Below are 13091 nucleotides of genomic sequence, written 5' to 3'. Positions count from 1 at the left end.
AACCCGTTGTACGCTGAAAATACGGATCAACTAACAGTCAGAAACATAACTATACTGTCTATTGCGGTATCCAAAAATTTAAACATTATCTTGCTTTCAAACTTTCAAAGTACCATCGGTGGCAAGATTCGTTTTCGACAAGATCACCCATGTATCCCAATACATTATAATCTTAGCTATCGACCATGAGAAGAAGTTAATCCACAACAACAATACTGTCGTCAAAACGAAATCATAATAAAACAAAGAAAAGCACTTCAATTAATTTCCCTATATCCATATCGCTTAGGCACTAAACAAATGAATACAGAAGATTCAACATTCATGAAACCGAGTTATCAATCATTTGAAACTGTTCTGAATTTAAATACCTATCTTCATTTCAGTTTATAATTCAAAAAAGCTCATTTGTTATTTTCTTCTATTTGAAAACAAATGAACGATTCATTTGTTTTCAATTGTTCTCAAACCCTATCCAAAACCTATGTCATCATTTCTTTCCCCAACTACATATGTTGGGATCGGCTTCGAGTCTAACCGCATGCAGCTGAGTGCCACTGTTTTATAAAGTGAACCTCTGTACAGAATAGTTCAGAATGCACTGTTCTAGGTCGACCCCAAATCAAGTGAAAGAGTATTATAGATCTTCTGATTAACCCCCACATTGGTAAAGTGTTTTCCATTAAAAGGGAACAGAATCAATAACTAATTCCGCTGAGCTATCAATCGTCACGTTCCGAACAATAGTCTTGTGTCGCAGACTCGTGTTGTTATGTGTCGTGTTATCGAAGGCTGTAGTGGAAACGGCTTTGTGTGGAGATAATATGATGTTCAGGGAAGATAGGTAGAAACGGTGGGTCTAATAATGTATGTGTAAGTTTATTTGGTTTAAAATTTCAAAAATGTCTTACGGCTTTCTCATACCAAGACTTTTTATTCTCGATTTGATAGTTTTTACAGCGAATAAATAATACATGCAACGTACAGGAACGCTTAAAATGAGGCGTTGATGAGATTTTTCCTAGGCGAGTTAAGAGAATTTTTATAAAGTCTGACAATAAAGGGAGGCCTTCGGCTGCTTTCTGTATTCATCAAAGGACAAAAAGATGACATCGAACTTTGGAGAACATGACCACAGCAGATATTACAGTCGATTCATAAGATGAGACTACTTAACAGAAGCTTTCAAAACCGATAACGAGTAAAACCAAAACAAACAAACATTAAAAATTGAAAAACAGCAGCAGCAATACGAACGTGTCATATCACAGTTGCATCTCGCGATTATCGGTCACAAGTCCGGCGCTGTCGGGCGCCAAACGAGTCCGATATACACTTTCACTTGTATCGCGTATCTTAAACGCTTTTAAGGAGACGTTGTTTGTGATGTACGAAAATTTTGCAAAAATATAAATTTTGCATTTTGAGAATCTGAATCATAGGGAAGAAGTACACTTATGCGAAAATACTAAGTATGTCCTAGTTTACTTTTTTGAATGAAGAAGAGCATTGTTTTTCTCTTAACGAGACTAATGTCCGTTTTCACCAACAATCTCTTAACGTTTCCCTAACTAAGTATCACTTATAATAAGAACTCCCCCAATAATAAAGGTTTTAGGGCACACTTAAGCTTTGGTGAAAACGAAATTCGTATTAAGTGTTCCCTGAATGCTCTTAGGGGATTCCTTAATTAAGGTATTTGTTGGTGAAAACGGGCATAAGACTTTCTAAGAACCCTGGTGTCGTATTAATGGCACGATATGCTGAACGGGTTCAAGGACTTACTTTCGCACAAATTGCCTACTGAACTTAGATATAAGAGTACCTATGGCAAATCCTCATGGATAAAAAGGATCAACGTTTTACAATGTCTTACGATTTCTATGGCTTGTGGATTAATTGGCTTGAGGAGTGAATTAATTGGGTCATCAAGGGTCAATCCCGCAAAGTACCTTTTGCACATATTTGTAGATGAGTAACCTTAACTTAAGTATGAAGATCTACAGTAGGCAGTTCTTTCGTTTGTCTTGTAGGTACAAAATATAACACTTTACTTATGTTACGCATGAGTAAAGTTTTCACACATCATTTGTAAGACCAAAAATGCTGTCATTCCAAGTGAATTATTGTCGAGTGTTCCTTCTAAGTTGTTCCATACAAAGTGAAGTTATGTAACATCCCGTATACGAAGATTTATGACACGCCATTCATATTAAAATGAAATTTTATCTGTAGCTGCGAGACCTCGATCTGTATTGTTCTTTGCATTGGGCACTTTGCCAAACCAGTCGTGTGCCCTTTCACTCAAAGGCGACTAACTTTAATGTGAGTTTAGTTGGCGGTTTGCTCTACTTAGAACCTGATACGCAAAAGTATTGTGGTGAAAACGAGGACATTTTTAACAAATGGTCTACTAAATAATAATCCTTCCTAATATGAAAATATGGGGAAGATTTTCTTTATTTTGCTTAGTTTAAAAATCAACACTTAAGAATCTTGCAAAGAACGTGGCCTTATAAATTTCGCACACTGAATCTCGAAAAAATAATGGACCAAGATGGGATGTCCGTGCAAAAGTACTTTTATCGCCTTAAACTGAAACGTTTAAAAGTAACTTAAGACTTAAAAATAACAAATGACACCCGAAGCCTAACTTTCCTAAACTCACCCAATAAATATTCAAGTTACAAACCCCCCTTAACACTAGAGCGACTGACGCAATTAACCGAAGGAATCGAGTTAGCTAGATTGTATGCAGTCGAACTTGCTGCAACATTTCATTATAACTTGCGACGTTTGTCGAACTTATAAATGATTAAGATGCAGTTTTGGAAACTTGGAGCGGGAATAAATCTTTAGTTTGGTTTTGAAGTTAACGTTGTGTGAGAGCTGCGGGTCATAATTTTATTGGTGAAGTTTGCAAACTGTTTTGTTGTTTGACTAAAGCGTTAGTGGAGTTTAATAGGTTTTGTAAACAATATTGGAGGTGAAGAGCTGATTTTACGAAAGAGACTGAGTGCTGATATTTGGAATTTCATTCAATTATGCATTTATTATGAAAACAAAATATAATTGATAAGTAGTTTAATTTAGGTTGCCGTAACATTTCCCAAATCCATAAAAGACTCTAAATATAAGGTACATTTCTTCTAAATATTTACAGCGTCTTTTCTTGATAATTTATTACTACTTAACTCAAATGTGTTACAAATACTCTATTGGTTTTCTTTCCAAACGCTTTGTAAGTAATAGTGTTAATATTTATTTAAGCGCCAATTAGTGTCTACGAAGAGTTGATGTAAAGAATTCATGTCTCTTTTATCTGCAATCGATCTAGGTTAATCTGATTATCGTAATTGGTATTTACTAAAGCTACAATAATTATGATAACAGTGCCGAGACCTTATGAAAAGATAAGAATGAGAATAAAATTATCACGTTGTTTTTATCGATAGCGGTTTTTTAACGATTTTTTTGTTATAGACAGCCTTTTCTTAATAAACATCTTGAGGAACACATAGCCTATGTAGACTGGTTAAGTACATACACACAAACATTTATGCATGCATAGAGACATCAAAATTGAAACAAGATCATTTCGTTTACATCAGTAGCTAATTATGCTAGTGGTTTCAATCGCGTCTCCTGGGAGCTATACTTCGCGCAGCCAGATAAAAAAAAATTTCGTTCAAGGCCAACGAACTCTATAGCATTATAATATATTTTTTAATGCCTATGCTTTTTATATGGAGTTTTCCAGTTTTCCTAGTATTTAGAACTTTTTCCTAAAGTTTTCCTTACCTTAGGGTACCGGATCTCATGGTGCTGTGTGTACTGGTAGTTGACAGAGCCAGGTACGCCGAAGTGGGGGACCCTCATCACTCTCACTCCGGAGTCGTCGAACGTCACGAACGCCATCTTGTTGCCGTCTTTTGAAAACCAGATGGCGTTGCTCGAGCCGAACACTTCCTCTGTGGAGATTGGAAGAACAATCTTAATAACAGAATCAATCAAGTTTAAAGTTTGAAGAAAAGATGTGTCAGTTATCATAAGTGATCACAGTGTTAGTGCCAACCAATTAAATATGCGAGTACATCAGGTCGTGCACATATGTATTTTAAATTCTGCAGCATTATTTAACAATACATGGATGAACAACTTGAAGGCAGAAGTAATTTGAAACAATTTGAAGGCACGTGTACCTAAGACTAATCCATCAAAATAGAAAATAACATTTTATAACAGACAATAAGTAATTCTGTTTACGTTTTCAATGTATCAAAAACCTCTTCGTCTCCGTATATTTCGTTTTCGTAAACATGCATTTCGTAAATTTCCCTCGAGAGCAAACCAAAATGCTTAGCAATGGGTATACAGAACTTAAGTGGTTGGCCGCAGAAAATGTCAAAACGAATTTAAGTAGATGGTAAACGCAATGGATTGCTGGCAACAAAACCATTTTTGTTTTTTCTTAGAGCAGAGAAAGACGGGTTCAAGGAATTTTCCTCGCATCGTGGGTGCTCTAACGATAAATTGGTCAATTAAGTTATTCCTAAATCAAATCCGCAACAGCCAATGGCTTTCAACTAGTCTTCATTTCATTTCATACTCTTTTAAAGCCAATTATTTTTTCAAAACACAAATCAATAATTTTAAAAAATATACTAACCTTCATAAACCCAGTCAGGGATACCATGGTAAATCACATTTAACTGTCCCGTAGTCGTAATCTGACGGGGAGTATTATTCAAATGGTCTTGATAGTAGATGTTGTTCAAATACACGAATGCCAGCGAAGTTCCCGATGGTCCCCATACAAAGTTCTGAAGGAAAGCGTCTTCAGCATCAATGCCTGAAGGTAGGATGTCCACGGTGTGACCAGTCGCGTAGTTTATTGCGGCGTAGCGAGCTCGGAAACTGTATCTGTATACCTGGAATTTGATTAAAAGGTTATAGTTTTTTTGGGATCTAAAACTATTAGTGTTTTAACCTACTGTTCCGTTAGCTTTCATCTACGTCCCTGGGAAAGTTTTAATCGCAACCGGGTGAAAAGTATGTCGTATTTCAGGCTCTGGGCTATTGTTGTACCAAATCTCTTTTAAAACGGTTCATTCGTTTTGACTAAAAACCAGAGCGTTAGACAGAGTTAATTTCGCTTTTATATAAGTGTCAATACTAGTCCCCAGGCCGGCGAACAAACTTTTTTTTGATACATATACATTTAAGACTTTGTGAGTGCCTTCCTTACGATGAGTCCGACAAACTTTTCGAATGCGCAAATTTTGGTGCCGCTGCGTTTTTTAATGCTTGACTCCTGAAATTGTCGATATGACGTCACTATGGCTCTTCGTACATACACGTTCCATCTTTTGAGATTCGTTTAATAAAGATAACTAGAGAATGGTGGTCAACTTGTCCGATAAAGATCGTGCTGCGGTTGGAGTGTCCACCATCCTGAAAATGTCGACATGACGTCACTATGACTCTTCGTACATACCTATTTCATTTTTTGAGATTCGTTTAATAAAGTTACCTAGAAAATTGTGGTCAACATGTCCGATAAAGATCGTGCTGCGTTTAGAGTGTCCACCATCCTGAAAATGTCGGTATGACGTCACTACGACTCTTCGTACATACCGGTTTCATTTTTTGAGATTTGTTTAATAAAACACTTGTTTAATAAGACACTCCAAACGCAGCACGATCTTTATCGGACAAGTTGACCACTATTCTCTGGTTAACTTTATTAAACGAATCTCAAAAAATGAAACGTATATGTACGAAGAGCCATAGTGACGTCATATCGACAATTTCAGGAGTCAAGCATTAAAAAACGCAGCGGCACCAAAATTTGCGCATTCGAAAAGTTTGTCGGACTCATCGTAAGGAAGGCACTCACAAAGTCTTAAATGTATATGTATCAAAAAAAAGTTTGTTCGCCGGCCTGGGGACTATACGTGATAGATGAAGTGAACTTAAGATATCTGTCAATATGAAAACACCGTTACCTATAACCAAAAGTCAATTTAAAATATAATTTTGAAATGGTAATGAATCATCTTTTTATAATTCAAACCGAGCCATTTGGAAAGAAAATAGACAGCTTAAAATAAGACGTCAAAGCAATCGTAAAGTTAGTTTTACAGCTTTAAACTGACGTGGAATTTATGACATATGCAGTCAGCTATTTGGTAAGCATCATTTACTTCACAAGGTTATTCAGGTGAACGACTCATGAACACTTTGAAACTTTCAGTGCCTACTATAGTTCATTCGGTATGTTTACAGTTGAAGTTAATTCATGCCACAGCACAAATAGAGCCAAGAATTGTAATGGCATATTTGACATTACAGTAAAGATGATTAAAAAGTTAATAAGTCTTTAAAATGGAGTTTTCATTTCGAGGTAGAATTTATGAAAAAGAAAACATTTTATTTATAAAATCCTAACTTTCTTTAATACAAACAACATGTTTACTCTATCAGAAAAATATATGGACAAAGCGAACAAAAAGTGAGAGTAAACACCGAAAACTTTTTATACCTGCGTGACTCGAAACATCAAATTAGGCGAATAATTACCGCGCAATAAATAACATGTTACCCGAACGTCTACACTCGCATTTCCTTAATAATTGCCACTATTAGGCATGTTTGTTTGTACGTGCCTGAACATCGATATGAAGTAAATAATAGGAACAGTTTGGGTCTAATGGAAGAAAGCGCCAATTAGCACGCTATCCCGCTATATCGTGTAAGAATGGGTATTTTCCAAATTGAGTTGTACTGCATGTAAACAGGTAAAAGGACCAAATAATATCAGTATGACTTAAAAAACTTAGGTACATAACCTACAGATATTTATTTAGTATAGATATATAAATATGTATATTATTTTATATCACTTTCTAAGGTATGCAATAATATAATGTCCCTTCTTGATTAATGTATCAATTGAACTGGCATAAAAATGAAAGGAAACGAAAAAAAAAAAAAACAGAGCATCAAATTCTAAACTATTTCGAATTCCGAACACATTTCCAAAGACTCACTCTTCCAATCCAACGTAACGTCCCGAAAGTATAACAAAAATTCAATTGTCAAATTGGGTCAATTTTCTGTACGGCAAGTGTAACTGGGTCAATGCAGTGTACGAAGTTCTTGGTGTTCTTTACACTCGGAGGAACTTTAAGTGCACCAACTTGTTATCTGGTTAGTTTCACACTTGTTCGGCAGAGGTGACTTGAATACATTATCTGAGGAGAAACTGGCTGTTTCGTGTGGTTTTACCCGTCACCACATCAGACTAAAGGTACTGAAATATAAAATAAGCGTACGCCCGATTCCTACTAGGTAGTATCTTTCCAACGATTTCAATGTGAGGCTTATATCTTATTTCAAAAACCCGTTAGTTCCGTAGATTCGTAAAATTATATATATTTTTTCTTTGTTTTACACCAATAGGAGCCATTACAAGTTAGTGAAACGTCCATGAATATAACTTTATCCAGATAGAATATTAGAGATTGGTAATATAGAAAAAAAAAACAAACATCACTTCCTATGTCATTTTTCTGGTAAGAAGAAATGATGGAACAAACTCCACAGCAACACAATTTTGTCTGTATGGTTTAAAGAACCGGTTATATAAAATATGTTTAAAAAAATATTGGATACTAAAATAATCTGTAAATATGTTTTTTTGTTGCGAAAAGTGAAAGGTGGCGCCAACATATTTACGGAACGTGCTCATGTATGAAAACAGAAACATTTTAGTATTACGAATATTATCTGTGACATTGCTTTTAATATTTGCTTTTTTGTATGGCTGTTTGCACTGTAAAAAAGCGATTTGCGAATTATAATGAAAGCTTTGCAAAAATTTAAATGTTTTCTCACGCTATTGTGTTTTTGTAAAATTTATTATTACGTCCACTTTGTTTACATTCTTTAAATTAAATCTAACACTATTTCTAATTTATGTCAATACAGCAACAAAAGCAGGTACGACTTAGAAAATTCTTATGTTTGATCGAGTATGGGAAGTAGTTCTCAAAACCTCAGAAAAACAGCTAGTAAATTATTACATACACAGCTGTAATCTTACCGGTACTACATAGTAGGCCAATATAACTTCGGTTCCATCAGCCGACAGCTGCATCACTCTTGACGATTGCTGCAGAATCTGTAACAATGGATATGCCATTACAATAGATTCCTTATCTGGTGCCTATGAGAAACATGGTCTGTGATGGGACTAGCAGGGCTAAACATGGAATGATGGACATTAAAAAGTCGTGGTGGTCTATAGTAAGTAGAGGTGAAATAAAGCATAAACATAGGTGTATGTATCTACGTATATTTTATTGGCTTATCTAGGTTGTATATTGGCAATATACGAAAAAAATAAACATCAGTTAAATGTAATAAACTAAACTGCCATGAAATCGAAGTCAACAAACACAAATTGAGAGAAACGTTTTCATAAAGATTTTTCCGGAAACATGAAGCGCGCGCCATCTCTCAAGTACTTAATATTTCATTTAAAAAGAGACCAATAATTTCCTTTGGAAATTGACATAGGTAAACATGTGTAAGGCAAGGGGCATCTTAAATGTACGATTGTTCCATTAATTTTATAAATATTAATGCAGCTTGTTTTTAGGTCGCTCGCATAAAACTTCAATGTGTATAATGGAATCTAAGGTAACTTTACCATCTTCTAATGATCGTAGTGTCATAAAAATTGGCAGCTGTGCTTAGTTCTGATGACAATACAATAATATGGTACGGAATGATCTGATGATGCAGCTCCGGCTGCATCATGATATGAACTGGAACTTCATGATGGAACATCGAGTCATAGCTGTTTTTGGACTTGCTAGAAAAGTCTTATAATGAACATTGACCACGATTGCGTGTGAAGCGTGTCTTACAAGTACTAAAATATTTTTGGTTTTTTTAAAAAGGACATTGTTTAGACGATATTTATGATTAGCTAAATGACATAACTGAGGAGATAAATTCAATAAACTAATCTATAATGTGCGGTAATTCACAAATAAACACAATAGAGCAACTAATACTTCATTCGTCATGCCAACACAATGTCATTGTACGCAAACAATGAACAATATAGAAATGTATTTGTAGCAATTACACGTGCATTTTTCTAAGTTCTAAAACGTTAATACATATACAAATGATTATTGTAATCTACTATTTTTATTTATAAAATTACAAGCCCGTTTTTCTTAAAACTTAAGACTTGTAGGAACGTGAAAATTCATATCAAACAGTTGCTTTAAGAAAGCTAACGTTTATGTTGTAGGGGAAATTGGGCCTTACATGATAGAGAATTATTTGTACTCCAACATTCAAGTTCATACAATTGAAAATAGATATTGGTAAATAGGTTTTATGTTGTTTATTCAATACAGATTGGTTCTTAGTAAAGTCTGGTTTAAAAAAATGATTAGCATTTTAAAAGTGACGCACTTTGAAATTATTATCATGTCTCTGATATTATTGTTGTGTTCAGGTATGAGAGTCTTGGTACAAAAAAGAGCTAACAAACTTACTTATTTAATCAACCAGTGTTGTTTTGTTTTATATCTACAGTAATTAAACTGAACAGGTAATTACCTAAAAATCAATGTTTTTTAGATATTTATATTCTTATTTTAGGCACAAATCTAATTGATTACCCCACAGTCTGGCGTTTGACTTCAATATAATTAAGAGTTACTAATTATTTGCTGAGTCAAGTTAAATTACAAAACTCTTTAGCAATTAACTTTAATCTTTTTTGTTCCACAAAGTCCTTAACTAAAATGTGCTGGTCATTATGAAAAGATTTCCATTTACAGGAATCGGCTTTGAAAAGCTTTTACAACCAACACATTTAAGAATCTTCTAGAAGAAATAATGTAGGTGGTGAGAATTTACCTACTAAAAAACCTCTTTGATGGATTCTCATGTCAATCTTAACACACATCGCTGGCCATGCCAGACCAATTTAAACCTAAATGTTCTACACATACAATTGAAAATCGCTTGCAAAATCGCACCTAATCCAGGCTGTACAAAGATTCAAAGGCGGTGTTCAAACCAACCAGACTGTCAGCCGCCGAATGTGAGCGAACCTTGCGCAGTTGAATAAGTATTGTATTTCCATACATACTTATTCACTTTCTCGTTCACATCTTACCGACGATACGTTATGCGTAATATGCATAGACGCTAACATTCGAAAAAAGTCGTGGTGGCCTAGTGGGTAAAGAACCAACCTCTCGAGTATGAGGGTGTGGGTTCGATTTCAGTTCAGCCAATTAGGTACCAATGCAACTTTTCTAAGTTTGTATGTACTTTCTAAGTATATCTTCGATACCAATGGCTGATAAAAAGGTGAAGGAAAACATCTTGAGGAAACCTGGACTATATAGTCTGAAATCACCAACCCGCATTAAGCAGGCGTGGTGATTAATGCTCAATCCTTCTCCGTGTGGAGAAGAGGCCCGTGCCCAGCAGTGGGACGATAAAGAAGGCTGTAACGATAAAGAAGGCTGACATTCGGCTGCTGACAGTCAGTTTGGTTTGAAGACAGTTAAAAAGTACATACCTGTGAGGAGTTATAAACCAGTGGAGTGGTGCTGTCAGTATCAACATCATACAGCACCAGGTCGCCATTAGCGTTGCGGAACAACACCTCGCTTCCTGCAATTAAACGATATTAATGAAGATATGATAGGGCTAGCGCCATCTTTATGTAGGTACCGTTGATAGCGAAACATGATGATGGTTTGCGCTGGTGATTTTGTTTGTGAAATTGAAAGTCGATATTTTATGTCCAATATCGACTGTTAACTTGTTATTATAAGTGTTATTACCTATATTGCACTTATTTTATAATGTGTGAGGAAAGTGAGAAACGTGACAGATATACGAGTTGAATTGAAATTGAATTCTGGTTTATGTTCAATCTCATTTAATTATTTTATCTAAACCATGTCACGAAACAAACTTCTACATATTATCAGATTTTTATCATTTAACGTAACATTTCATCGTCAAATTGTGTCACTTTTCTCTCCATAAACCAACAATCAACTACACTATTCATGCACTTTTTCTGTAATCCATACTAACTCGCATGCTTACCCGATTTGCAATAAAATTGGTGCAACACCGTGCGTTTGGTATCTTTAGTTATTGGCTAATGAACCGGATTATGTCGGAAATCGGAATTTACGTGCGATTTATGTGTGCTTAGTAGTTTTTTTCTTCATATTTATGCATGGATTAAAGATAAAGAAGTTAATGATCACGAGTAGGTTTCAGAAGCCAAATTACGCAAGAAATGAATACTTCTGTACAGAATAGAATATTTTAACAAAAAATACATTTCAAATACTTTATCTATTGCCCTACATATCACTAAAATAACTTGCTAGTTTTACTAGCAAAACTTGAATACATACACGATTGTAAGACTCGTAACTTTTCTAAATTCTAAGAAAAATAGGCCAGCCTATTCAGTTGCCACCTCATTCAAGACGACTGCCGGAACTGCCAAAACGTTTCCTTATAAATAATTTCCAAGTGTTCTCCTTTCAACGGCTTGTTAAATTATGTAAATATGCAAGTGTATGCATTTGCAATACGAGTATTCTGGTCAATGGCCGCACCCGTTCTAAACTATTCATGGATTGGTTTTAATGCACCGCAGTAATATGAATGACTTGTACAAATTGCACTATGCCAATACCATTAGTAGTAGTATTGTAGTACCGTAGACTTTTAAGTCGGCCGATAGTTGGTTGGGCTCATAATTCAGTATAGTAGAACGAAAACATCAGGTATTTCACCGGTGTCAGAACAACTGAAAACTTTTATTGGATTCAGGATTTTCTTCACAATTTTTTTTTGGTAACCATCGCCTCAACTGTCGGACGACTGTTTAGTATGTAGGGTGTGGGTATTCTTAAAGTATGTGTGTGGGAATCGAAATATCTAAAGGCTTGTACCATGCTATGCGATACAGTTCAATCAAGCACAGAGCAGTACTAAGACGACCTAATTACATATTTTATCGACAACTTGTAGCATTGTACCAATACAAATCGATAAAAGAGATCATAGCGATTAATATTTAATTTTTATACCATACTAAGTACCTTATAAAATATAGAGGATCGATTTCAAACTTAGAACGTGTCCTTGTTGATATATAAGCACACTATGCTCACTCAAGTTAATTTTACAACTGAAAGAACACATTAAAGGTACAGTACAAGAAAAATAGAGCAATCTTACTTCGGAAAACTTTTGAAAACGTACAAGTTTTCTTTCGAACTAGCTACTCTACCACTTTAACTTTTAACAAAGAAAAACATTGTCTAACTACAATACATGTTTTTTTTTCTTCAGTCACATGGTCCAACCTTTTTGTTACATCTCAGACGTAAATAGTTTATGAGTTCAACCGCACGGGGACTTTTTTGTTTTTCTACGTCATTTACGGACCATTGTAGAAAGAAATATTTGGTATAAAAATAGCGTTATTATTTTGTTTGCAGCGTAAAATTAACACATATTCATAAACATTTATGTAAATATTTATGTAAGACTGGTTTTATAAGTATTTCCTATAAAATTGAGACTAAATCAATTTATAAGGTAATGAATAATTAATAGTTATTTTATAGTTTGCCCCGGTTATTAACCTTTTTATTTAAATAATATGATCGGACAACTGACATTTAAGCCACTTGATCCAAACTGCACATATTTGCGTAATCAAGTACGTAATCAAGTACTTGCGTATTTTGATGGTAATTTATATTATGATTGTTCTCTACAAGATAAACCTGATGTTTATGTAATTTTAAACAAAAACTGCACGCAACGCAACGATTACGAAGTTCGGTCGTTATGCAGAAGTATTATAATAACTGATATCCAAGAGATTGAACAACCAGTGTTCCAAAAAAAATTGCCTTTAATTGTGAATTTTCGTCACTTGGATATATCAATTTCATACCCAAGTTCGTATATTAGTGCTACTAATCTTTCCCAAAATAATGTGTAAA

The 13091-nt window shown here is 34.7% G+C and overlaps 1 protein-coding gene across 4 annotated transcripts in view; it reads right to left on the bottom strand.

Moving 5' to 3' along the window:
• Ome (omega) overlaps positions 1-13091 on the bottom strand; it is a 63259-nt gene that overhangs the window by 8384 nt on the left and 41784 nt on the right. For all 4 annotated transcript variants that reach the window (XM_064036547.1, XM_064036546.1, XM_064036545.1 and 1 more), the window contains 4 exons: positions 10622-10716; positions 8108-8185; positions 4670-4931; positions 3802-3971 (listed from right to left, as the gene is read on the bottom strand). In XM_064036547.1, the coding sequence (XP_063892617.1) occupies positions 3802-3971; positions 4670-4931; positions 8108-8185; positions 10622-10716 (605 nt within the window). The remainder of the gene's footprint in view (positions 1-3801; positions 3972-4669; positions 4932-8107; positions 8186-10621; positions 10717-13091) is intronic.

This window comes from Helicoverpa armigera, chromosome 10, assembly GCF_030705265.1.
Source record: "Helicoverpa armigera isolate CAAS_96S chromosome 10, ASM3070526v1, whole genome shotgun sequence".
NCBI lineage: Eukaryota > Metazoa > Arthropoda > Insecta > Lepidoptera > Noctuidae > Helicoverpa > Helicoverpa armigera.
Note: the sequence above shows the minus strand (reverse complement) of the source record. Positions and strands in the feature narration are given on the sequence as shown.